At 38.0% G+C, this 26,512-nt stretch overlaps 2 protein-coding genes across 2 annotated transcripts in view; both read left to right on the top strand.

Moving 5' to 3' along the window:
- Positions 1–8,786, top strand: part of pcsk6 (proprotein convertase subtilisin/kexin type 6) — a 56,371-nt gene extending 47,585 nt beyond the window's left edge. The window contains exons 20-21 of the mRNA XM_060884355.1: positions 4,624–4,736; positions 8,539–8,786. Coding sequence (XP_060740338.1) covers positions 4,624–4,736; positions 8,539–8,636 — 211 coding nt within the window. The 3' untranslated portion in view covers positions 8,637–8,786. The remainder of the gene's footprint in view (positions 1–4,623; positions 4,737–8,538) is intronic.
- Positions 8,787–18,178: 9,392 nt separating this feature from the next.
- snrpa1 (small nuclear ribonucleoprotein polypeptide A') lies at positions 18,179–25,009 on the top strand. Its single transcript, XM_060884345.1, has 9 exons — positions 18,179–18,375; positions 18,679–18,826; positions 20,632–20,710; positions 21,142–21,188; positions 21,866–21,968; positions 22,694–22,773; positions 23,126–23,201; positions 23,288–23,381; positions 24,705–25,009. Exons 1-9 carry the CDS (start codon positions 18,294–18,296, stop codon positions 24,854–24,856), a joined length of 861 nt encoding a protein of 286 aa, XP_060740328.1. The 5' UTR covers positions 18,179–18,293; the 3' UTR covers positions 24,857–25,009.
- The last annotated feature ends 1,503 nt before the right edge of the window (positions 25,010–26,512 follow it).

Below are 26,512 nucleotides of genomic sequence, written 5' to 3'. Positions count from 1 at the left end.
GTGTTTCCTGGGGCTGACCTCAGTTATTGGACACTGTGCTGTATACTGCTGAAGCTGTGTTAAAGTTTTTATAAATTTAGAGCTTTTGAAGCAACGGGTCGAGAAATGAATTATACACTAATTTAACTCCCAATGCAGCCAAGACAAGTCTGTTTTTGCTTCCTTTGCTTTGCACTGGAGCTTTGAAGTAATGGAAATCTATCTCACCCAAATATTTACATTAATATCTGCCTTATATTGCATCCAGATTTTTTTTTAGCAGTGTTACACAAATTGTTAGTTTGTGTTAAAAGACAGTCTGATCTGTTGTAATGTATTTTTCATGACCTCAATTTAGCTTTCTCAATGCTGCTTTTCCTATCATCACAAGCACCAGATTTTGTATTGAAAGGTCTGCCATAAATTCTTTACTTTGCTTAAACAATTTTAAGGAAAACACACACAAGTTAACTAAGAAGATGAGAAATAAGAAAAAAAAAGATCATGCAATAACCAAAATCATGAAAGAAAAATATACTGTACACACAGCCTGACTAACTAACAACATGACATAAGCAAGCAAGCAAAACAACAAGTGAAAACTACTGAACTAGCAGGAGATGGGAAACGGAATTAAAACAGTAAGGAAAGCACAGGGACACAATGAAATAAGAACACAATATGACATGCTAGCAGCAGTTGCCACACTGGGAACTGTGACACAGTCTGAGAGGGATTGTGACAGTGCCGGCTCTCTGCTTTCCCTCTTTGTTTTATCTTGGTCATTTTTATGCATCCACCAACATTGGAAATGAGCAATAGAACAATAGAACAAAGAAAGGATCAAACAATCACAAGCAGGGTCTTTTGAGAAGTACAATAGTGTCCTTGTGGTAACCTATTACATGATATAAATGTGTGATACCTGTAAGAGAAAAGGAAATGTAAAATACAAATAAATAAAGAATAAGATTTTCACCCCTGAAGCAGACGACTTTGGTAACCAATAAAAGGTGGTCCTGTTCATAACGCAAACACACTATAGGGAAAAACTGCACTTTAATTCGTAAATATTGGCTGAGGCAGTTTTATTTAAAAAAAACAAGGTTATGTAGATTAATGGTGTTGTTTGTAGCACATTTATGAAGATTTGTGTGTGTATTTATGGAATAGGCTTCAGGTATAATGGAGCTAAATTACTGGTTAGGTACATTAGTCTTGTTGCTCCAAGGCAATATTAAAGAAGCAAATATTGGCCATCACCCATGACTGATCTTCTACATTTGTAGTAAGGAGAAATGTGTACAATTGTTTTTCTCACATCTATTGCTTTAATCAAAGTACAGCCCCAAAGCCAATAATATTTTTTAATTATTTTTAGTCATTTTAGGAATATGTTATGCTGACGTCAGTCAACAGTGTCATTACACACCATATTTACTGTTACGTCAGCATATGAAACAAAAACGAATTTAAGTGTTTAAATGCTTTACATTCAATGTATTAACCTTGGTTCTCATTTTATACATAATGAAAGCATGTATAATTCCTAAACATACAGTACTACTGCACCACTGTGCCGTCCCTTTTTTTCTCCATAAATAGGGAATTATGGATTTGTAAACATCTGTTGCAAAGCACCCTGCTCACCTCCTGCAGAAAGGTTGAATTTACAGCACTATCACCACATTTTAGATGTCTGTAATGGGTCACTATAGAGTCAGACAGAACTCAAGCTACCTTGTCAGTCTGGCTCATAAATCAGGAGGTTTTCTCTTTATGAAAGATGTTCAAAGCAAATAGAGGCTTTATAAGAAGGTCACGGATGGTGAATGAATTCTTTTCTGGAGGAATGAAAAGGTTGTGTAGGAAGGTGAATCGTGTGTGTGTGTGCGAGAAAGCGAGAGAGAGAGAGAGGATGTGAGAAGTAGTGAGGGGTTGCAAGACCAGACAGCAGTAAAAGTTTGACCCTGAGAAACAATGTACAGAATAAAGAGCATTACTTAAGACCATGTACCACTGCAGGCATGACAAACACACCATAAAAAGTTTGACTTCCACAAGGTCACAAAGAAAAAGTATTTGTTAATGTATATTCCTTCTGCTGCTCCACTGATCAATATAAAGTTTGAGGCTTTTCCAAATGAAGTTGGAACCCTAGAGGAAGGTGGAGCAATTATACAGCCTGTCCTAGTGCGTCTGGTGTTTATTTTAAATGTACTGATTTTGTTGTGTGGTTAGTTAAAAAACTTGTGTGAGTCGGGTGTACACTAATATTAAGCATCCCCTTTACAGTGTCTACCACTTCTACATTTCCATTTCTAAGCTATGAACTGTTTGTAGAACTGAGCTGATAAGGCGTTTAATCCAATGGTTTTTACTTTTAAGTTAGAGGTGTACCTAAGGCTGTCACGATTATTAAATAACTAATATGATCGCAGTTGTTTGACATAACCCCGGTTGTTGTATCCAACCGCAATTATTGCGCACTTATATTAGCCATAAGGTGGGAGCTTGTAGTACCTGCAGCACTCTACCTCCAACATTGCTCTGCACACATTACGCTAAGCAAATACGCTTGTTAAGTTTAAATGACACATCACTCAGCCATATCATCACAATAATAATACAGCGAAGATGGATTTAATATCAAAGCCGAAAACGACGGCACCTGTTTGGTTTTATACCTGACGAAAAAAGGACGACCAAAAGACATTGACACAGCAGTGTGTCGAATATGTAAAAGAGAAATACCAGCGAAAGGCACCAACACCACAAATCTGTTTAGAAACCATCTAAAGACACATCATTCCACTGAAATTGCCAAAGTTTGCAAGGCATCCACAGCTGCACATATATCCCTCCTGCTACCAAAATAAAATATGAATGTGATGCATCAAATGGCGCACACTGACAGACAATCTTACGAGGTACATTTCGAAGGAGATGCAGCCGTTTAATACGGTGGAAAAAACAGCATTTTAAAGAAATGCTCCAGAATTTTGACAAGCAATTTGAATTGCCAGGAAAAACATACATTTTCCACAATGGCAATCAAGAATTTGTACAGTCAAGTGAAGGAAGATATTGTCAAAGATCTGAAACACATTCCTTTTTATTCTGCTACTACAGACTACATTTGGTTCAGTTCAAACATGACCTTGTACATGAGCTTACATGTACAGTGCATTAACTCACAGCTGACTGAACTCTTTTTTTTTTCAAATTTCTGAAAATGTGAATATGGTTTTATTTGGAATCTACAATCTTTTTTTATGGTCACTGTATTGTGATTTTTTTACTATTTACAGAATTTTCATATTTCTGAAAGATACCGTATATATTTATTCACTTGAATAAATAACTATATTAATTTTTTTTAAATGTGTGAAGTGTGTTAATTTTATACTGCAATCAATTAAGTCTAAAACAAACAATTAATAGCTTAAGCCCCAAAACAGGCAATAAATCGTCATAATCCCAATTATTTATTTGACAATTAACCATCACCCTAGGTGACAGTCCTAGGTGTACCCAAGAAATATTTTTCTTACAGTTTCAAATGGATGGGTAGTTAACATACGCAAAATGCTGTATGTTTGTTTGTTTGTTTGTTTTTGTTTGCATGTTTTTCACCTTTAATTTCCCCAGTTATTTCAGTAATGTAGTCTTGGTCGATTTCTAGCATTTATCTAGCAAATATCTTGCCAGCATTTTCCTATCCTATAAAACCTAACAACCAGGGATGGTGAACACGGTCATGCTGAATGACTGTGATTGACAGGAGAAAGAGCACAGCCAATTTTGGACCCTTACAATTCCAGGCACAGATGACCATGGCATCACTGGGATATAAACATGCTTTATTTTAATCATTTACATTGGAACTGTCATAATGGTATTTTAATGAGACTATTAACATTATTAATTATGCCTCAAGAGCGTGTCACACTTATCAGTTTAATTGTACAAACAATGCTGTGATTTCATTTAGCATATTTCATTATCTAGCCACTGAAATTACTTATGACACTGTTTTAAAACAATTTCATAGGAACTTTGTGTCACTGGCATTCTAATTAAGATGTAACGTAATGCCAGCAGAAGGTTTAATGGGAATCTTTATAGAATAAACATAGAATGATCCAATGGGAAGTAAAAAAAAAATAAAAGATGTTTGCATAGCGTTATCTGGTGGATACTAGTGTTCATACTAGATGAATATGAATTTTGAGTGCCATGTTCTTTTGAATTGAATAATGATTCTGCACAACAACTTCCTGTCTCACACTTCCAAATTTAATCCGACATTTTCCAATACTACATGCTCACTCTCATCATATGATTTCCCTCATGTCTGGCTTTATATCTGAGCGTGTGAACATTTGTGCGTCATACCGATTGCTGAGAATCAGTGGAGCAGCCAGAAGGATACAGTGTGCCAGCATCAGCCGGCCGATGCCCTCATACATATTAATATCATGATGGTCCAAGTTTATTGCCTTGGTTCATTCATCCATAAAGAGCAGAAAGTTAGTTTCTCACTTTGATTTATAAAAAAAACAGACTTTTGGTTAAAAACAATGTTTGTGAATATTTTTTTACACTCATGCATGTGTGTGATTTGCATGTTATGTTTTGCAGATGTGAGGAGAACTGTCTGAGCTGCCACGGACCTGGAACAATCTGTACTCAGTGCAGAGATGGATACAACCTGGTCAGCGGTACCTGCATAATCAAAGCCACCTGTAACAATAGTAAGCACAGAAGATTCAGCACAGCCTGAAAGTTTTGAGAAACCACATTGCTTGGTTGAAATGTTTCACTTGCACTGTAGGACACATTGCCTCTAGCTCTCCTTATGCCTCTCTCCACACTCTCTAGATTTTACTTTTATAGCGGGAAAGGACACACAGTGGGAAGGCTGCTAGTGGCACTGCCATATCCTCAGGCAGTTTATTGAGTTTAATTGGTGACTTGCAGTTGATGTTTACTGGTTACAAATCCCATTATAGAATAGATCATAGGGTTCATAAAAAAATAATTCACATAAATATTATAGACCAGTGAAAGTCTTCGCATATACAAGCTTGTTAGAAAGTTGACGTCAGAGCATCAGGTCAGTTTGAACTCCCCCACCTTTATTTATTGAGCCACCACTGATGTATTACTTATTATATATTAGAATATATCTTGTATTATTATATATCTTATTTTATTGACATTATTGTTTTGAGCTCATCAGGCCTGACATAACCTTAGCTTATATGTATATCTATGTAATGGAATCATTATATAACAATGTATAATACTGAAATACTACTAATACAAACCTGTAGTCAGGTTTGATGAATCACTGCTGCTGTGTTGATCCTGGAGTAGAACGCAATTTTTAAATAGGGTAAACTTTTTTAATCAGTCTAGACTAAAATGATGTGTTCAATTCTTTTAAATTACCTGGTACTACAGAAACGATATCTGTTGTATGACCAGTCCACACACAGTTTGGGGTCCCATCTGGAAATCTAGTGTGTTTTATTAGATTACACTCTTTAATTTATTAATGAGCAACACTTCACAGTTTATTGCCAAATTTAAGGTTGTAGAACAACCAACATATCCTTCTCTGTCTTTCACTCAAAATATTCAGCTTATCATTTGACCAAGAAACATCTTAAAAAAAAAAAATCTTATTGGTAGTTTTAGTAGCAGAGCATCTGTTGTACAAGTCCCTGTGTATGAGCTGTTATTACAAATAATAATGTATCACAATAAGCACATAAAGCTGGAAAGTCCACCTTCTGATGCTGTAGTATAATATAATGTACAATTTGAAGTACAGCCACAACTGATGCCAGAGATGCTGCTATAGAAATGTCTTCAGACCTAAAAACAGAACCGGGAATTCGACAGCACAATGGTATAAAATTACATATGCTACATGCTTGAGGCAAGAAAATAATCCAGTTCTTTACCACTTTAGAGTTCTACAACATAGAAACTTTACATTACATTATTTGCACCACTGAGCAATGATATTGAAGTTGGCTTTTGCACTTGTTGCAATACAGGCTGTAGGGAGAAGTTGTTTACCAATTGTGTAACGGTGAATTTTACTGGAACAGATTTGAGCTAGACAAGAGCTGCAATGTCATGCTGCGCTTTGACACTCCATTTTTACAGCTTTGTTTTTGCGGTTTCTTTAACAGAGAGCTTTTAGAGGCCACTCGAGTTTTAAATTGTCTCTAACAAAGCTGGTTGCAGACGGCTCAACTATGGCCCACGGGGACTTTGTCTCTCAAGACTTATTCATTAGAAAGACAGAGAGAGAAGGAGGAAAATAAAATACAATAAAATAGATAGGGAGATACACGCAGGCAGAAAAGCAAGCTAGAAGAAAAGAGAATTTATTGGAGGAACAGAGAGAGAGAGATACTATAAAACAACAACAAATAAGAGGCTGGGAAGAACCAAGGGACTTGGATGAGGAGGTATAGGGTATAAGAGGTTGTGAATAAGCGCTGCAGCAGGGTGCCAACAATGCTGCTTTGAGAAAATTCTATCCCACATTAACCCAAAACTCTCTTTTATCCAGGCTTACATAACAGCACAAATGGGATGACCAGGCCAGGCGAGAATGTGGAGTGAAAGAAGAGGCATGGGCATGAGAGGAGGCAAAAGAGTAGAGGATTGTAAACAGCAAGACAGGCAGTAGGGAAGAGAGAACATACAGTAGAATGACTGGATGTCAGACACTTTAAGAGTGTACTTTTTGATGCACACCATATTTTAGAATTAACAGATTTTTTTTTCATAATTTGTTCAACAGGAGATATATGTCAAAAACATGCCCATAAATATATCAAGGGGTTAATAACTACTGTTATCGCCCCTGGATTATTGCACAGGTATTAAAGAGAGTAGCCTTATACGGCTTGATAGTATGTACTGATTTCAATTGCAATTAATTGGTTGTTGAATATACTTTACCGTAGATATAACAAAATGTTTTAGTCATAAACACAATATGACTAAAAGTTTGTGGACATCAGACCATCAGACTTACATACGGTTCTACCCCAAACTGGTGCCACAAAGCTTGAATACAGGATGTCTCTTTGCGCTATAGCTTTACATTTTTTTTTCATTGGACCCAAGAAACCCAATCCTGTTCTAGCATGACAATATTCCTATGTTCAATGCAAGGTCCATACAGACATGGTTTGGCAAGGTTGGAGTGGAAGAACTAGAATGGTGTACACAGAGCCCTGACCTCAGCCCTAATGAACAACTTTAGGATGAAAAGGAATGCAGACTGCACTCAAAGCCAATTCTCTCCCAACATCAGTGAATGAACTCATTAATGCTGTTGTGGTTGAATGGGCAAATCCCCACAGCCACGCTCCAAAATCTAAAAGCCTTCTCAGAAGAGAGGAGATTATTATAATAGTAAGATGGGATTACATCTGCAATGGAATGTTCAAAAAGCACATATGGGTGTGAAGGTCAGGTGGCCCTAGACGTTTGGCCATATATACTTGGATTATTAGCTTTTATTTTTACTGTAGAAATAACATGCATTGTGACATGAGTTGTTTTGAATAACACAAGATAGATGCAGTGACATATCGTCAAATGGGATTGATTAAACAATAATATTAACACATAATTCCACTAAAAAGAAGTAAAACAGTGCAAGAAAAATGTTAATTTCTATGGTAATTAAATGGTAATGTCTTTTTGCATCAAAGTGACAGGTGAAAGAACAGGGGATGTGTGAGACAATCTTGAGTTCCCAAATAGGAATTCTGATTTGATGGTGCATTTTTTTTTTCATAGCCAGAATTCAGAAATTATTATATAATTATTAATAATTCATAGGTGATGTAGGGACCTCTGCTGCCATGGAAGTGTAAAGTGTTAATTTATTTGCTTGTAAATTTTTCTAGAATTACCTGCCCCCTTTCCACCAGAAAGAACCAGGTGCTGGTTCAGAGCTAGTGCTGGTGCTGCTTCGAAGTTGGTTCCACCAGCGAGCCTTCTAATAACCGGTTCACTTCACTGTATACAACATTGTACAGCAACGTTAGCGCAGCAGCAGCAAACACATCATCAGCAACGGCAGTAACCCTGCCCCCAGCCTCTGACTCAAGCGGTTCTTAAGTCTAGACCAGCAATGTTTTGGTGCTGCTTAAGAACCACTTTTCCTGGTTCAGAGCCGGTGCTTTGTCGAAAAAGAAAGAACTGATTTTTAATTAGACTCTGGCTCTGAACTAGCGCTTAAACTGCCTTGGTGGAAAAGGGGCACTTGTAAACTGGCCATGGCCACCAACATTAATTGTCACTAAAATGAAAAAGTAATTAACTAACGATTAATAACAATTAAAGATTAACACTTAGTAGTAATTTTTACATTGCTTAGTAGTAGATTTACATTGGAAAGTTTACATTGGGAGCGCAGTTTATATGAGGAGGTTATATCATGCGTTGAACTGAAGGAGTGGTCTAACTAACTCTCTGTCTCTCTCTCTCTCTCTCTCTCTCTCTGCTCTCTGTAAGCGGATGAAGTGTTCTGCGACATGGTGAAGTCCAACCGGCTGTGTGAGAAGAAACTCTTCCGACAGTTCTGCTGCAGAACCTGTTTGATGACAGGATGAATGAGTAACAAGAGAGTAAAAGAGAGAAGGACAGGTCACTACATTTAATATGGCTCTGTTATCTGATGTACATGTTTTATCCATTTATATCTGGATTCAAACCCGAACACCTCATTTCAATAAAACCCTGAAAGGGTGCTATTTGATTGCCATAAGGTATTTTTTTAAAGCTATCTGTTTTATAAACTTCATATAGTTCATGTGTAGTTTACTTTTTATTCTGATATGAGATTACAGAATTACATGTCAGCTGTAAGATTAAGTCCACTCGCCTAATATTTTGTATGTTCACCTCATACTGCCAAAACAACTCTGACTCATTGAGGCATTCCACAAGACCTATGAAGGTGTGCTGTGTTATCTGGCTCCAAGACCTTAGCAGCAGATCCTTTATGTTTTGCAAGGTCGGGCCTCCATGGATCGGAAGCACATTTTAAAGATGTTGGACTGGATTGAGATGTGTGAAATAGGCCAAGTCAAGACCTTGAACTCTGTCATGTTCCTCAAATCATTCCTGAACATGTTTTTAAAATTGTAACAGGGTGCATTATCCTGCTAAAAGAGATTACTTTGGGAATACCATTAAGCGGTTGTCATGAAGTGGTGTACTTGGTCTGCAACAATGTTTAGACTGGTGCTACATGTCAAAATAACATCCACATGAGTGCCAGGGCCCAAGGTTGCCCAGCAGAACATTGCCCAGAGAATCACCATGCCTCTATCAGATTACATTCTTCACATAGTGTATCCTGGTGCCATCTCTTCCCCAGGAAAGCAACACACATGATGTTTCACTCCACATGATCATTTTTCAGCCATTTCTGCTGCAGTAGCTCTTCTGTTGGACCAAACCGGCTAACCGTCAATCATCATGTGCATTAATGAGCCTTGGGTACACATGACCCTGTTGCCGGTTCAGCGGTTGTCCTTCCATGGACCACTTTGTTAGGTACTAACCACTGCATACCAAGAACACGCCACAAGACCTGTCATTTTGGAGAAGCCATCACAATTTGTCCATTTCCAAAGCCTAAGGTTTGCCAATTTGTCCTGCTTTCAACATGTCATCTTCAAGCAACGACTTTTCACATGCAGCCTACTACATCCCACACCTTTACAGCTGCCTTTGTAATGAGTTATTCTATATTATTCATTTCACCTGTCTGTGGTTTTAATGTTATGGCTAATCAGTGTTTTTTTGCAGCAGGGAGCTGTGTGCGAATATAAAGAATATGTTGAATATGTCGCATCCTCAATAAACTGATTTCCAGCACTAAGCTGAATTGATGAATATGACACCATATTCATTGTTTTAAACTGCAGTGAAGAATCTCTTAAACAAAAACATTCAACAGCATCATTGACCAAGAAAGATGAATAATTACCCCAGGTATTGTATATACTGGAGTGTGAATGTAATGTTTAAACTTTTTGCTTCTGTAAGAGTGGCAGAATAAACTAAATGATCTGTTGCCACCAGCAAGTGGCCTGTTTAATGCAATTTTTTTCTTCTCTATAACCCTGTGTGAGCCATCTTGAGAAATGCATCACTCTCTTAGTGACCTTTTGGAGCAAGAATTTGATCTTGGTTTTCACTGGTAAATTGCTGGCTTTCGGAAGTTTGTTTTTGCCAAATATCGAGATCATGAACTTTTTAAGCATGCTGTTTGAGCACTGTGCACTGAATGAATGACTCTTTTGTCACAGATGAGGTTGCATCCATGACTTGAACGACTGGATGGTGAACCTTAAGGATGACTTCTTTATTTATCTTGTTGCTTATTTCCCACACTTGGATAGCCTAAGTGGTAAATGTTTGGCGCTAATGTGGGTTTTTTGGACGGGATTCTCGGTCATCTATTACTAGAAGCACCCAGACTAACAAAAGGAAACAGGACATGAATTTATGCAAGCTGAAGTGGGTTTGATGAAAGCATGAAATAAACACACACACACACGAGGTTTGGCAGTTGTTATTGTCTTAATAACAGCCTACTCCAGATTACAGGACCCTTCATACAGGAACCAGATTTATCATGTGGCACTGTGTTGGCTTTATTCTACTGCCTGCCAGACCGTAGATTAAGATTCTTCGTAAAAGAAGAATCTAAGTTGCTTCCAAATTGACTTTAAAATGACTTCTGAATGACTTATATCAGAAACGTACAATCACCATGCACTTTATTACGAACCCCTGCACACCTGCTCATTTTACAGTTGTCCAATCATCAAACAAATGTCGGCAGCAAAGTGAAAAATTTCATGTAGATACAGGTCAAGAGCTTCAGTTAATGTTCACATCAAACATCAGAATGTCTGTCTGCTTTGAGAAACTTCTTCATACTAAAAACAGAAAAAACTAGAGTCTAAAGTTTACACAAGAACAACAAAGCTGACATGAAATCTATGGTAAACTACAATAAGCATCTTTATAACCATTACGTTAACATTTACATTTACAGCATTTGGCATGTCAAGCAGAACAGCATCTCAGAATTATATGTCATGTCGAACTTTGTGGTGGATGGACTACAACAGCAGAACGGCAGATACCACTACTGTCAACTAAGATCTGGAAGGCTATAATATGCACGTGTTAATTGACAATGGACAGATAAAGATTGTAGAATGTCACTTTTTTGTTGTTTTTTTTTTTTTCACATTTCTGCTGGATCAAAATTTGGTGTCAACAGCATGACCCTAGACCCAACCTGCTGTGTGTCAACAGTTCAGACAGTTGTGTTGGTGTAATATAATAGGGAATGTTTTCTGGATACACATGAGAACCTCTTGAAAGCCACAGCCAGTACCCAGTACCCATAATCAGTACATTTACCATATAGTACATCTCAAATTAATATATAGAAAATGATGCCTGTAAATGTGTACATTAGAGAGTGATATTCTGGTATTGCCAATGTGCTCCTCCACTTGGTCACATTTATAACTACACTGCATATTTTGCACACTTGCAACCATCTTTTTTTTTTATTTAAAATATTCTTTCAGTACAAAATCTGATCTGTTTTAACTTTGTATGCACAAGATTACATGATTCTGTGATTCATTTCTCCTGGATCTATCGCTCCTTTTATCAAACCTATCATGCTATGTTCCTTTTTCTTGGAAAGGTTGACGAGCTTAAATTCCCAGGTAAGTAGAACAAGAAGAGGCATTCTTCATATAAAGTTTCTAAGGTAGGTAAACAAGACCCTTTAGATAGGAAGAACATTTGAAAACTGTTTGTACTCCTGAGATAAAAATCTACTTCGTGTGGAAGGCGGCATAAGAACAGCTGTCTTAAATTAAAGCCTCAGTTTTCCATCTGTTCTCTGAATATTTTGTTCATCAGCCAAAATACAGAAAGAAATGTCACAGCTGAAAATCTGCTAAAAGAGAAAATGACCTGATGATGTCATTAAACCATGATAAAAGTTCAGGCAGTTAAAAAGTTCTGCAGTTTACATTTGTCCTTGCGGTATATGCCATCTATGGGTTAAAAGACTGGGAAGCGAAAACTTGGGAAGAGCAGTGATGAATCCATACAAGTGGACATATTACAGAGAAATGGTAATTAGTTAACAACTGCAATCAAGACTTAATTATGCTGATAGGAGTGTATGTAGTCTGTCACAAATAATACTGTGTTTAACTGAACAGCTTACACAGACACCATGGGTTCAGTCAGAATCTAAATCAGCAAAGGAACCAAATGGCACAACTGTGTAAAGCAGTTTCCCCGTGTTCCGGTACTGGGCCTATTTATCAATATTTTAGTTTTGTGTGAATTTTAGTCAAGTTAAATCATACTAAAAATTTTCACCAGATATAAACGGTTCAGAACCACTGTCCAAACTGATAAAACCTGGTCATGAACAGGAATTGTACCCGATCATATTTCAGGCCAAAGTAGTGTCTCTAAATAGCTGCTGTTAAATAAGCACAGCATCACAGCACTGTTTTTGATTATTTACCTTTACCAGCACAAATGATCATGTTTTATTCCTTATTAATACAATCACAAGTATCATAACATCACAACAATTTAAATAAAGTGAATAAATTAGACTTTACTTCTAATTACAAAATGTAACATTACAGTCTGTTAGCTATCTTAAATGATTAACATCAATATTAGTTCATTAGCTAATTAACATCATGACAAGTACTGATGGTGAGATAATGCTAACTAATCTATGTAGATTGCTAATGTCAGCACAGTCCTTTATATGGGTAGCTGACAAGTTGTGCTAATATTGCTGGACTATTATGTGTACCCGAATTTCATGCTAAACAAAGGGCATTTGTAAAGAGCCATATTCTTGACCTAGGGCTCTGGTTACTTAGCAAAATCAGGATACAATTATTGACCTGTTCGTCTACATTTCCATTTAGTATGAATGGAATCCCTGTCAGAATATTAAAAGAAGTCCTGAAAAAATATCAGCTTAAGTCAAGTTTGTGAGCTGACCCTCTGAACTCTCAAGTAAACCTCAAGTGCAGAACTTATGAAAAAAACAAACAGCAGAACAAGCAAAAATAAAACAGGTGAACTAAAACCCAGATTGTACATGTATAGAACATGTAAAACCTCTCACAGACAGTAACTCGAGCTGAGGAATTAAACCAGGCACTAAAGGAAAACTTCTCAAACAGCCTCCATCTAAAAGTTGATGCACACCTGTACGCACGCTGCAAGGGGAATTAACAAAACGTTTAGTTAAGTATTTAAAATGCAAATGAAATTTCTCTGATTTAAATTGCACAGCTATCTACAAGTCCTCTGTGCCCTTTGATAAACACCTTGTCAAGGTGAGCTCCTTCCACTCAGCGTGAAGATAAAGCAGAGAACTGAGAGCTGTGCTACATGCTCAAAGGCTGACACTTATATAGCAGACACATCACTTTAATATAGGTGCACTAATCTCATTCTGTTTAGGCCTTGAGCTTAACAAGATGGCTGCAGTTATCACAAAGTATTAAATCACTCAGAGAGAAGAACAAAGGAAGAATAATAGAAGGGAGATGAACGGGTAATTAAAAAAGGATGAAGGAAAGGAAGAATGATTAAAAAATGAACTTTTGGATCTGAAAGAGAAAAGTTAAACCCATGTATTTATCTCATTGTTCCCATTGCGCTCATTGAATATGGTGGCTTTGTTAGGCTGTAGGGGCAATTTGCTGCCATGCGACGGGTCTACTTATCACTTTAAAGGGAGGACTCTCTGCAAATCAGTTCAACAATCTCATGACAGCTCCTATGGTGAAACATGTCTCTCACTTCCAGGATACTCCATGGGCTCACTGAATGTATTGACGAGGGAGTAAATAAGGTGGCGTTCACAGTCACCAGACCTCAACCCAACTAAAGTGTGTGTCTTTGTACCACCATCATCAATTGAGCTCTTTTCAACTAAAACACAATCCAATACAGTTTCAGAGAAGCTTGGAGAATGTATGGCAAGGCTCTGTGAAACTTGTTATGTACAAACACCTTAGTAAGATTTTGGCTATTTATATAGTGTATGCTGTATCCGGTGTGTAAAACCCATGCCAAAGCAAATTTGCTTACCAGACAATCCTCTGATTTCATTTTGTCCTTGTAATTTCTTATACCAGTTTATATACAACCTGATGTAAGAAATTATTAGACATTTTCTTTATACATCTTGAGAACCTGTTTTATCCTGGTTGCAATAGATCCTAGAGCCTCTTCCAGATAATACTAGACACGAAGAGGGTCTATCGCAGGACACTATGCACAATCATTTACACATTTAGAGTCATTAGTCCATCAACCTACATGTTGTACGGAGGTTCAAGCTAAGTAGAAATCCTGGAGGAAACCCACACGGAGACAGATGCAGTAACCTAAAAAGGTGAGCTTTGATGAGCCATAGAAAGGTTCAAGACAGTCACATACAGTGTACAGTAAATCACATTCCTGCCTCAGGCTTTGGCTCCACTGTGACCCTGACTATGATAAAGCACATAAAGGCAGTAATTCCCCTTGATAGGACACCGTTTACCTAAAGCTATATAAGGAATGCAAAAATTCAATGCATATCCATTCCCTTACATTCGTTTTATTATTGATAGTAGGCTTATGTGCAGTGTTTTTATAATTTCACCTTCTTGATTGAGTGTGCAGGACTGATTGCTATTCCTCAAGTATTTTTCATTCCATCAGAACACAAGGTATTTATGCTTCCTGCATTCTTGCCAGTTCAGAGAAAGTAAAAAAAAATCCATTATTTCTGGACAAGAAGTTCAACAGAGCAGAACCAGCTCAGTAAATCCCTGCTGACTTTAAAAGAAGGGCTTCTAAAAGAGACAGTGCAGCTGAGCATCATGGTGAGAGAGAAATAGACAAAAGCTTTATAAGATTTGAATTCCTTTCTTTTGATGCCTTTTTGATTATGAGCTTATCCTTTCTGAGAAGTGAATGATTCTCTATTCTTTTTAGAGAAACTTTGATATGAAAGAGACTTTCTATAAGGTGCATGCTATCAGAAAGTTGTCTTTCACTGACCAGCAATACTTTTTCTATTGATATTGTGATGGATGTTCATAAAGCATGTAGTGATCGAGGTCAGACTGTGACAGGAAGGAAACGGTTAATACTGAGACGTTAAATCGAATGCATTGTGAGGCCGTGTCTCTTTTGACTTTTGATGAAAGCAGGATGTGAGATTGAGAGTGAGAAAGCTAACACAACATGCCTCAGAAGCTCTACAAACCCTCATTTTTTTTTACCCATGCATCGTTTGTAGCAGAATCCTTTGCATAAGTCCTTTGCTTTATGGATTTATTTATTTTGAATTATCCAAAAAGCTTGGCTTTACATTTTAAAAGAGCACAGAGAAATCTACAAAGATGTTGATACTCCTTTGTGGCAAAGATTGCTGATTGCACTCCTGCAGGATCTAATTTCCTTTTTCCACCCAAACTTTATATGATTTTATATGGTGCCGAACCCAGGAGGTCTGTTTCAGTCTTTTGTTTATTGGAGAATAAATCTCAAAGGCTGCTGACTGTTTTTCTGGCTTGCGTCCAGTCGTCCTGTTCCGAATAAATTTTCCTGCAGTAATATACAAACATCCGTTTCCACCTTCACTACACCAAGCAACATCTGCCAGACTCTTTATGAACCTGTCACAGCTGAAAGCAATGGCTAGCCCTAAAAATGTCCAGTTTTCACTCTGGCACCAGGGGAAAGTTATGGGTAAGTGGGTCTGTGAAATACCTTGAATTTTAACATTCTGTTAGATAAAAATAAAAATACATATAAATTATATTTGATTCCTTAAACAAGGAATGAATGTCAGGTCATGTGTTTAATATCAGAATTTAAATCTGTGGTGCAGGAGCAATAGAAAATATGTGTGTTAAGCAAAGAGGGAATCACAAAACAGCAAACGGTATGCTTCTGTTTTATAACTATGTTTGACAGAAATGGAATACAAGTCCTTACTTTAAAGCAGACGTATAGCTACAGGATTGGCAAAGCATGTGGTTGCCTGTGGTACAAGCATGAAGGCTGATCAGTGAAGTCCATCTAAATATTCATACATATGTCTTTAAATGCTTTATCTTCCAGAGCTTATAATAACAACACTGTGTAGGAGCTGGGACTACACAAACACAAACACACATACACACACACTCACACGCACACACTCATACACACTCATACAGTACACACACACGCACACTAACACACACACGCACACACATACGCACACTCACACACGCACACACATGCACACACTCATACACGCACACGCACACACACATTCACACACACATGCACATACACACACACTCTTATACACACACTCATACGCACACTCACACGCACACACTCATACACACACACGCACACACTCATACGCACTCATACACGCACACTAACGCACACACATGCACACACATACGCACACTCATACACACACTCACACACGCACACACTCATACACACACACTCTTACACGCACACACGCACACACTCATACACACTCATACACGCACACACACACACACACACTCTTATACACACGCACATACACACACTCATACACACACGCACACACTCACACACGCACTCATACACACACACTCATACACACACATAAATACACATACACACTCATCCAGACACACATGCATATACACGCACACTCTTATACACACACACACACACACATATATACACACACATGCACAACTAGGAGCAATTTAGAGTAGGCAATCCTACCAATTCTGCTTCAGGTACATGTACAAGGACCACATGCAGCTAGACGTAAGCTCTGTGATTATATAGTATCTCTGGATGATCTTTCTGTTTCATCATATTCTGCAGCAAAAGATCCTAGTGTGATTATTACTCAGTATTTTATTTGAAGCTCATGTGGATAAAATCACTAGGATAATCTTCTTTCATCTCAGAAATATTGCAGAGATAAGAAAAGGTGTCACAACATGAAGCCGCAAAACTAGCTCACGCTTTTGTTACTTCTAGGTTGGATTATTTTAGTGCCTGTCTGAATTTGAAATTACGGTCTGAGTGTTCCAGTAGGTGCATAAATAAATTCCAGTCAGTCCAGAATGCAGTAGTCAAGAGTCCTTCCTAGAACCAAAAGATATGTCCACATCACTGCTTTCTTATCAAAACTGCCCTGGCTAGCAGTCAAATTCTGCATATATTACTAAATGCTACTACTGACCTATTAAGCAAACTTTTGGTCTTTTATGATCTGCCACAGCTATTTTGATCAAAAGGTGAAGGCTATTTGTTGGTTCCTCAAAAAGTAAAGGCTACAGCAGAGTCTTATACAAATCCCTGCTATTATGAAACAGCCTTCCAATTAGTGTTCGGGACTCCAAAACAGTCTAAGTGCTTAATTCTAGGCTGACAACATATTTGTACTAGTTAAGCCTTGTGCGAATAGTGTTTCTTAGTTAAAGGAGCAAATGTAGAGGATTCACAGGCATAAAGTGTTTTGGCTCACAGTTAATGGTTCACTTAATTTTGTTGACAGTACAGTAGCTGACCTATTTATGTCCCAGACCATCACAACCGCACTCTTTTCCATATAATACAGATACAGAAGCTATAGAATTATCTATAATCATATTATCCGGTGCCACACAGATAAATAAACCTTGTTCCTCTCAAGTTTTGTTTCTTTGCCCTCTGGCTTGCTCATCAGGTAACGTAAACATTTCACATTTTGTCCTTATAATGTCACATTTATATAATGTTACACTTATAATGTCCATTGTTTACACCCCTGCCTAAGTATTAATTAAAGTATCTGTAAATTTTTACAAATATAACGATTTAGACATGCATTCTCTGGTTATTTCTGTCTATTTTTTAGAAATAAAGACTCCCAAAATGACAATAATTAGTGCTGAGGGAAAAAAAAAAAACCTGTCCTATTTTCTAATGATTTTCCTATGATCCCGTTCCAGTCCAGCAGGGGGCAGGACGGCAGTATTGTTCTTAACGCCGGAAGTAAAACATATACTCTGGTACTTCCTGGCGGCAGCGTGTGCTAGACGTTAGTATTTGTTCTTCTGCTCTTTCAGGCAGGACGCGCGATATTTGGAATAAATTTATTGTGCTTTTGTTTTTGTTCCTGTTCAGTCGACATGGTGAAATTGTCGGCAGAGTTAGTCGAGCAGGCTGCTCAGTACACGAATCCGGTCCGAGACAGAGAACTGGATCTGCGAGGTAATGAAGCTAAATGTTGTTAGCATCGGAGTTAGCATCGGAGTTAGCATCGACGCGGCTGAATTTCAAGCTGCTTCTAATTGTTATTGCCCTACAATATAAACCTTTAGTGTGTTTTATATAATTAACAACAAGTCGTTGAGGATTCAGGTGATTAGTTTAGGAGCTTCTGCTGTATGAGCTACACGACACACTGTATAAAGTGACCGTGCTTTGTATTTATCTTCTACTTGTTGTGTTTTTCCCCATTTAACGCCTCCCTTCTAGTCTGTGTCTTTAAATCCTGTGTTTATGTTGTTGCAGGTTATAAAATCCCGGTTTTAGAGAACCTAGGCGCGACTCTGGATCAGTTTGATACCATTGACTTTTCCGATAATGAGATCAGAAAGCTGGACGGATTCCCGCTACTCGGGAGACTGAAAACCGTGCTGATGAACAACAACCGCATCTGGTGAGTCCGAGGGAGGGACAGTGTAACAGTATAACGTGTTTGTTAGGTCAACATTACTGTTAATGTTACTATTAATGATTAGATGAACTTCTGAGTTTGGTTTCTGGTGTTAAAGTGAATTCTGGTGTTGATGATAAAGGATAGGGTTGGAGAGGATTGAAATCCAATATCAACATTCATACATAAAGTCTCATTAACGGCATAGTTGGAATGATGTGAGCAAACTTTAATGATTCAAGTCCACACTTGTTTATTGTGTTTCATGTGGGGTTTTGCTCCAACTTTACACCGAAAATATTCAACTCTTTGGTTCTAAAACAAAAAACAAGAACTAAAAAGTCACACTAACAGATTTTAAGTCTCTGGTGGAATAAAGTAAACTTTGCGGTTGGCTCAAAATCTGAAGCTCTTGATTGTGCTTTTGTGATGGGATGCAGATTTAAACCCTAGTTTTTGATTGAAGAAGCCAGTGTAGTTTATTTACCTACAGAAACTGAAATTTCTCGACAGCTGAATTTCCTGAGATTAACAGTCATGGCTTCGAATTCTGGCATCCCTCAAAAACAAACGCCCGGCTTTCGTGGGGATTTTAACTGAAGAGACCGCTCCAGACTGGGGACGCTCAGATCGATCCATCAGCCACATTCAACACCTCGATTGTTAATTATTAAATTTGCCCGAACTTATGAACCGGTCGCAATGTGCTGAAGTAACACTTAACTTAAGGACACGCATAATATCAAACTTTAGCACCAACAGTCATTTCATCTCTGGTGTGGAATAGTTGACGTCTCAAGAAACATTGAAATTTTTCATTTTCTGTGTATGTTCAAAAGAAATATCTCATGGAGGAACACCGGCTAAAGAATTTAATACGACAATCCTGACCACGGGAAATTTAAAACGACCAACGGCTACTAGTTGATGTAGACATCACAGTAGACGTTGGATTTAAATGCCTTATTGCACATCTTGAACCACGAGAACGTATACCAGGGTGCAAATACTTCACCGATGTAGCTCTTCAGAAGTTATCAAAATGTCTACAAGCACCTTATGGGTTGCAGTGTATTTGTTTTTAAGTATTCTAATATAGATAAAGTTTTTAGAGCCATATTAAATAACTCGGTGTAAATTGAATATTAATTATGCTTATTTATTTGATCCTCTAACAGTAATATACATATGTATTGTGAATAATATAACCAGCATCTGTGCCACTACTTTGTCTGAAAAAGAGGTTAAGAGAGAGAGTTAGCAGAGAGCTTACATAAGTTCTATAAAGCTTGAAGATCGGGCTCAGCCAATTACCATGATACACAATCAGTTGTCGGTATTTGCTGGAAAATCCTGAGCAACACATCTGTACTCCAGACTCCATCACAAGCTTTTGTTAATGTCTGAAGAGCGTTGATGGCTTTACGCCTCTTATGTGAAAGTTCAGTATATGTTTGAGGCATTTTTAACTATGATGGCTTTAATTTTTTATTTATTTATTTTTGGAATGCGCGTGGCTCTTCTAAAGCATTTATACCAGCTCTCCTTGCAGGTATATACACGAGCAGTAGTGCCAAGCAGCCTCTTGCTGTCAAGGATTCTTGGATGATTTGGAAAGATTAAACTGCAGTAAAGTTATTCTGGGCAGAACTCAATGAAGAAAAAAAAAAAAAAAATTCTTTTATGAATTTAATAAAAAAAAAAAAGATTCACATTTTGCATATTCTACATGATGTATGCAAACGTACAACATCAGATGTAGTTGTTTAAGAAACGTAAATGTGAACGCTGATGTGCTTTTGTTGCAGCCGGATCGGTGAAAACCTTGAGCATTCGTTGCCAAATCTTAAGGAGCTGATACTTACAAGTAACAACATCCAAGAGCTGGTGAGTAATGTTCCGCTGAGATGATGTAGAATCTGCTCACACGGATGGATGGATGGATGGATGTAAAGATGCCATTGCACATGGTAGAATGAAATGAAGTGTTAGTTCTTATGGTGCATACAATAGTAAAAAGAAAAGTATAAGCAAGTGATCAGGTAAAATACTGTGTAGTTGTAGTAGTAAACAGCTGAGATACTGCACTTTATTACATATTACACGTGAACAGTGTTATAAATTTAACTAGAACAATAAAAGTTAAGTTTAAATAATATTACATACACTACATCACATATGGCCTCCTGGTGGTCCAGCTGCAGGATCCCGCCCTCTCATTGCCGTGGCCCGGGACCTCCTGCTCTAAAGCACCAACAGGCTGTGAACATCCTCTTGTCATGTTTAAACACTGTGTTGTCTTTGTGTTTATTTAACAGGGTGATCTGGATCCTCTCGCTTCAGTCAAGTCCTTGAATCTTCTCAGGTATTTGTGATCACAATCTCTCACATAGTATAAGTGTAAAATAAATATCCTGCAAGCAGAAACAGTGTGTTATTAGCTTTATTTGATTGCGGTTCTCTAAGTGGAGAAGTAATCAGAGTTCAGATTTGTGTACATGATGGTCATCCTTCTGATTAATAGAATATGCACCTTTTCTATTGGCTACAAATAAATGATTTGTTTAAGATGGTTAAGTTATAAAATAAATAAGGAACAACACGCTTCAACACAGGCTTCATAAGACAGTCTATCGTGTTCTTCTGCTTCTATCACAACCATTTACTTGACAACCGAAACAAAAAAAGCCTTCCATCAATGTTTAACATTTCCCTAAATAAAAACCCTCCACATCCACAAATATAAGAATGACTATCGTAGCTAAGAACACAGATTTAAATCAATCAACTAAACAAATGGCAACGTATAAATATTAACCCATCAATCAAGTTACAGTCAGAACTATATTCCGGAAGTAACACACACCTTTCCGACCAATCAGATTTGAGCGTTCAACTGCGCTGTGGAATGGCACATTATAAGGCTGAATGTAAATGTAGGTTCGAGGAGGTTACTTTATCCATGCACAGCTGAACAATCATGTTCAAAGCCTTCTGCTCTTTAGAGAAGGTAAACATTTCCATTTTTGTTTTTTCCTCCAGTCTCTTAAGGAACCCAGTAACCAACAAGAAGCATTACAGGCTGTATGTCATCAACAAACTTCCACAGATACGTGTTCTGGATTTCCAGAAGGTGAAATTAAAGGTAGGGTATGATGATGATGAAGAGAAAGCATTAAGCTCAATGCGGAAGGCCAGACTTTAAAATGTAACACTGTATGAAGCAGGAAATCTCTCACTTTTCCTAAAACCAGTTTCTCTTTAGAGTCAGTAGCTGTGTTAATAGAGCGACGCTGCTAGGTAATGATCAGAGTTGGCTGATCTGCAAGAGCATTTGGTGGAAGATGCTTTTATCAAATCTGATTAACCCCTGGGTCACATTTCTACAGACATCCTCAGTGATTGAGTGAGACACTGGACGCAGTGATGGATTTAACTTATGTCCTTCAGTCATAAACCACCATATGTACTAAACAGTTAGTATTTGTTTGTAAATTAGGTCTGTCATGACTGAAGTGGGGGGAAATGGGTGTTGAGATTGGATTGTATGCACAAAAGGATAATCTGAGTTTTAAAGCATCTTTTGCAATAGTCCTGTCTTAAAAAAACGAAGCCCTTATTATCCTCTGATGTGACACAAGATCTGGTCTAGTCATTGATCTGAAGGTTCAAAAGAGCTGGAGCTCTAAACTAGCACAGAATAGTTGATTAATCCTAATCTGCCACTGCAGCCTAACCTGTGTTCCTGAAGACCTTCCTTATTTCAAGTACATTCTTTTCTTCTGTGGTGCTTAACTGTTCCTCATTTCGAATGGAGTCAAATCGTGCTTGATATCTTTTTCGCATTAACTCTGTGATGTATTGCCTTAGGAACGTCAAGAGGCTGAGAAAATGTTCAAAGGCAAACGGGGCGCTCAGCTTGCAAAGGATATTGCCAAGCGCACAAAAACGTAAGACGAAAGCCCTTGATCAAGCATAGCTCTTCTGAATCACTGGAATTGAAGTGTGTTATTGGGCCTTCAGACCTTAGTGAAGTGATCTGGCTTTCAACGCAAACTGTTCAATTGGCTTTACTAAAAACTTACACACACAAAAAAAAAACCACAATCTCCACAACTGTAACCCATCTGCAGTGTATTCCAGGAGAGCTGGCTCAAGGCATTTCTCTCTTTGTATCAGCTTATTAAAAAAATGATAAGATCTACAAGATACTACACTGACTGGAAGAACAGTGGTTAAAAGGCTGAAAAAGCAGCACTGCATGAACAAGCCCCTGAGAAACCCTTTGAATGTTTTGTTCAGGTTCACACCAGGAGCCGGGCTGCAGGCTGAGAAAGTGAAAATGGGGCCTTCTGCGGCAGACGTGGAGGCCATCAAGGTCATTGATTTGTTTGTTCCCCTAATAAAATGTGGAGGTGATTGATCAATTAAATGTCTAAAGGTGGCTTCTTTCACCCCAAACAGGCTGCTATTGCAAACGCGACATCGCTGGCTGAAGTGGAGAGGCTGAAGGGAATGTTGCAGTCTGGACAGATCCCTGGAAGAGAAAGTAGACAAGGTAACACAGGGATCACTTCAGTTCTCTATAGTAACTATTGCTTTCATTTTGTGGCACTGCTCAGTTGGAACAGCTGGAATAAAAATCGCACATTCACTGAATAATACTGTTGTGGTAAAATCACAGCTTGTTTGCCAGCATATTAGATGATGTTATTTGTGTTTTCTATTAGATCGTCGCTCATTTGATTACAAACTACAATGCTAGCATGTTTAAGCAAAAAGCTCAGTTTCTTTAGATGTCACTCAGGCACAAAGAGTCTAAGTGAACAGGAAAGAAGTCACATCATTTAGATTGGCTGAATGGAAGAAAGTGTCAGATCAGCAAATATCTGATCTAATTAAATGTCTTAATCTGATTGGTGCTAAGGAGGATCTGATATCCTGTCAGATACAGATATCTGCACCCAAATTCGTATAGCTTTTACTCTGCATATTACAACGCAATGTGAGAAACATAGACTTCCAGAAACTCTCACTATATCAGTGATTACGCTTTTCCTTGTTAACTGACAGCATCTATTTTTTAACCCATTTATTAATGTTGGTTTATATGGAGTGTCTACTACAGAAACAACGTTGTGTATTCAAACAAGGGTGTTAAAGGTAGGGTGCACGATGTTTGAAAAATGCTTCAGAAAACTGAGTCGGGCCGACAAACAAAACAAACTTGTAGCCAATTAGCAGAAAGGGGCGGGTCTTGTCAATATGGGGCGGAGAGAGTGTTCAGTGCGCATGTGTGACGTTAGCAGAAAGCGATTGAAACATTGACCTGGTGGATAAAAACAAAAAGCGAAAAGGCTTACGATTAGGCAAGAAGCAAGACCCGTGTTAATATGGGTTTAGCTTTCTAACACTGGAGAGAACTGGTCTTCCGCGTAAACCTTTCATGGTACATCACACAGTACTACAAAAACACATTTGACCTGTATTACCATAGTATTACTCATTGAGTTCATTTTTTGATAAAAATATCCCCTCGGCCAGCTGCCCCAGCAGGTTCCGCCATAATAGTTGCCTGGGTTGCGTATGTATGTGTGGGGCGGAGCTATCAAAACAGGGGTGACACCCATTTGGGTTAGGGGTGTTTGTTTTGGTGATTTCAAATGTCAACATTGGCTTTCAACCATGCACCCCACCTTTAATGTAAGCCTGTTGTTTGCCTTTGCTGCCTGTTCAGAATATCCACCACCTTCTGAACAACTAGATTTGAGAATAAACGGAACCAAGTTAAATTGATGCCACTGCCAATCAAAAGACATTTTCCTGTAAAATCTGCTTTGAGACATTGTTCACACTGTCTTTCATTTGCACAATCTTCCAGGTGTACAGGGCATGGTTGAGGAAGAAGAGGAAGATGAGCCTGAAATGGGGATGGAGGAGTCTGTGTCCATGTACAATATTGCTGGTGCGGATGCGATAGAAGATGACGGTGTGGAAAACGGAGAGGAGGACATGCATGTTAATGGATCGTAGTTGATTTCATGTTGTATGGATTGTCAGTAAAATCTCTTGTGTATAAATGTTGGACAGAGTACTTTGTATTCTTCTTTTTTTTTTTTTTGTTTTGAGTGAAACATTCAACCAGTGTTTTTTTATGATTTAAAAATAAAATTGTACTTTCTTCTAGTTTCATACTATCTTGAATGTGTGTAAATACTTTATAATTTAATTTTACATTTTAGCTGAAGTCTAACTGAGTAACAGATAAGCTACAGTCAGCATGTCTGTATTTAAAATTTATATAACCTGTCCAGTACACAATCTTCTCAATAAACTCACAAATGGGATTATGATGCATTTTTATTAAACAAAAACATTTGCACAACTCCAAATGAAGCAAGAGTTGAACTTAGATGTAATTGAAGTGTACCACTTGGAGAATAAGAAATTAAAGTTATCCAATAATCTTGTTCGTTCTCAGGGAAGCCAATAGTTGGTCCTTGTAAGAAGAAACACTGTTCTACTTTAGAAATGAGGTACAGTTGGTGTATATAATTATGTGCTGCTTAAAAGGCTTGTAGTGTTTTTTTTTATCTGATTGGTGTCCCAATAAATTATACAGTAACATAGTAAACAAAACTAATGTTATATAATTTGATGAGTAATAATAGAAATTGCAGAAATTATTGAGTTCTATTATGTGGTTATTAAATATAATTGTTTAATAAAAGTTATTAAATATAGATATTAACCTATTTAGTTGAATGGGTCGTGACAAACTTTGATGTTGGCTTTGATGATGCAAGTATTGGCAAAGGCCGGTGCTTTTTGGAAGTGACTGGACATATGGGTATGTGAGACTTTTTGAGGCAAGTGGACAGAAAGCTTGTGAAGACCGCTAGGTTGGCAATACTTTTGGAGGCGAGCGGACATGAGCATGTGACATGATCCAAATACTCGTGACGCAATTTCCCTCATTGTGAGTGCCGTCACCAGAATACCCGGTGGGGTGGCAATACTTTTGGACAAAAGTGGCTACTGAGGGTTTGGACATTTCATGTGAATACTGCAGTCATTATGGGATTCTACTTATAGATAGATAGATAGATAGATAGATAGAGGTGTGGTAAATGTATTGACTGGGGGCCAATTCTTTTAGAATCATCGGCTTGATAGTGTGGAGTTGATAGTTACATGTATTGACAGTCTCCTTCACATCTACATTGACTAGGAGAACACAGAAGAGAAGCCATGCCTGAGCTCTGTGCACGCCGTGTGTGAGAGATTAAAGGAATGTTAGGAATTTCCCATTCACTTCTATGGGATTTTTTTGGCCGCTTTTTCATCCGCTGTGCGAACATCGTTGGTCGGATCGCTTATAAAAGTCATAGCACACCTCTCCTGAGCCGGTCAATTCATGGGTCTAGGACAAAAGCTGCGGGACAAGTTACGTGCCAAAAAAGTGGCAAATCTCGGAGGCTAGTGGAGACGAGCATGTGATGTCATCTGAATACTCTTGAGGAAGTTCCCCTCATTGTGCTGAGTGTTTTGATACGTCACATGTCCATGTTGTGCTAAATTTTGATTTTCACGTGACGTCACGTGGTGTAGTTAGTTCGAAAGTTTATAATGGGAGTCTATGGTAAAAAAGACCACTTTGAGACCCGGTACCAGAAGTACCGGTACTCG

This window comes from Tachysurus vachellii, chromosome 1 (assembly GCF_030014155.1).
Source record: "Tachysurus vachellii isolate PV-2020 chromosome 1, HZAU_Pvac_v1, whole genome shotgun sequence".
Classification (NCBI taxonomy): Eukaryota; Metazoa; Chordata; class Actinopteri; order Siluriformes; family Bagridae; genus Tachysurus; species Tachysurus vachellii.
The sequence above is the reverse complement of the archived record's forward strand: the minus strand, read 5'-3'. Positions and strand labels throughout refer to the sequence as shown.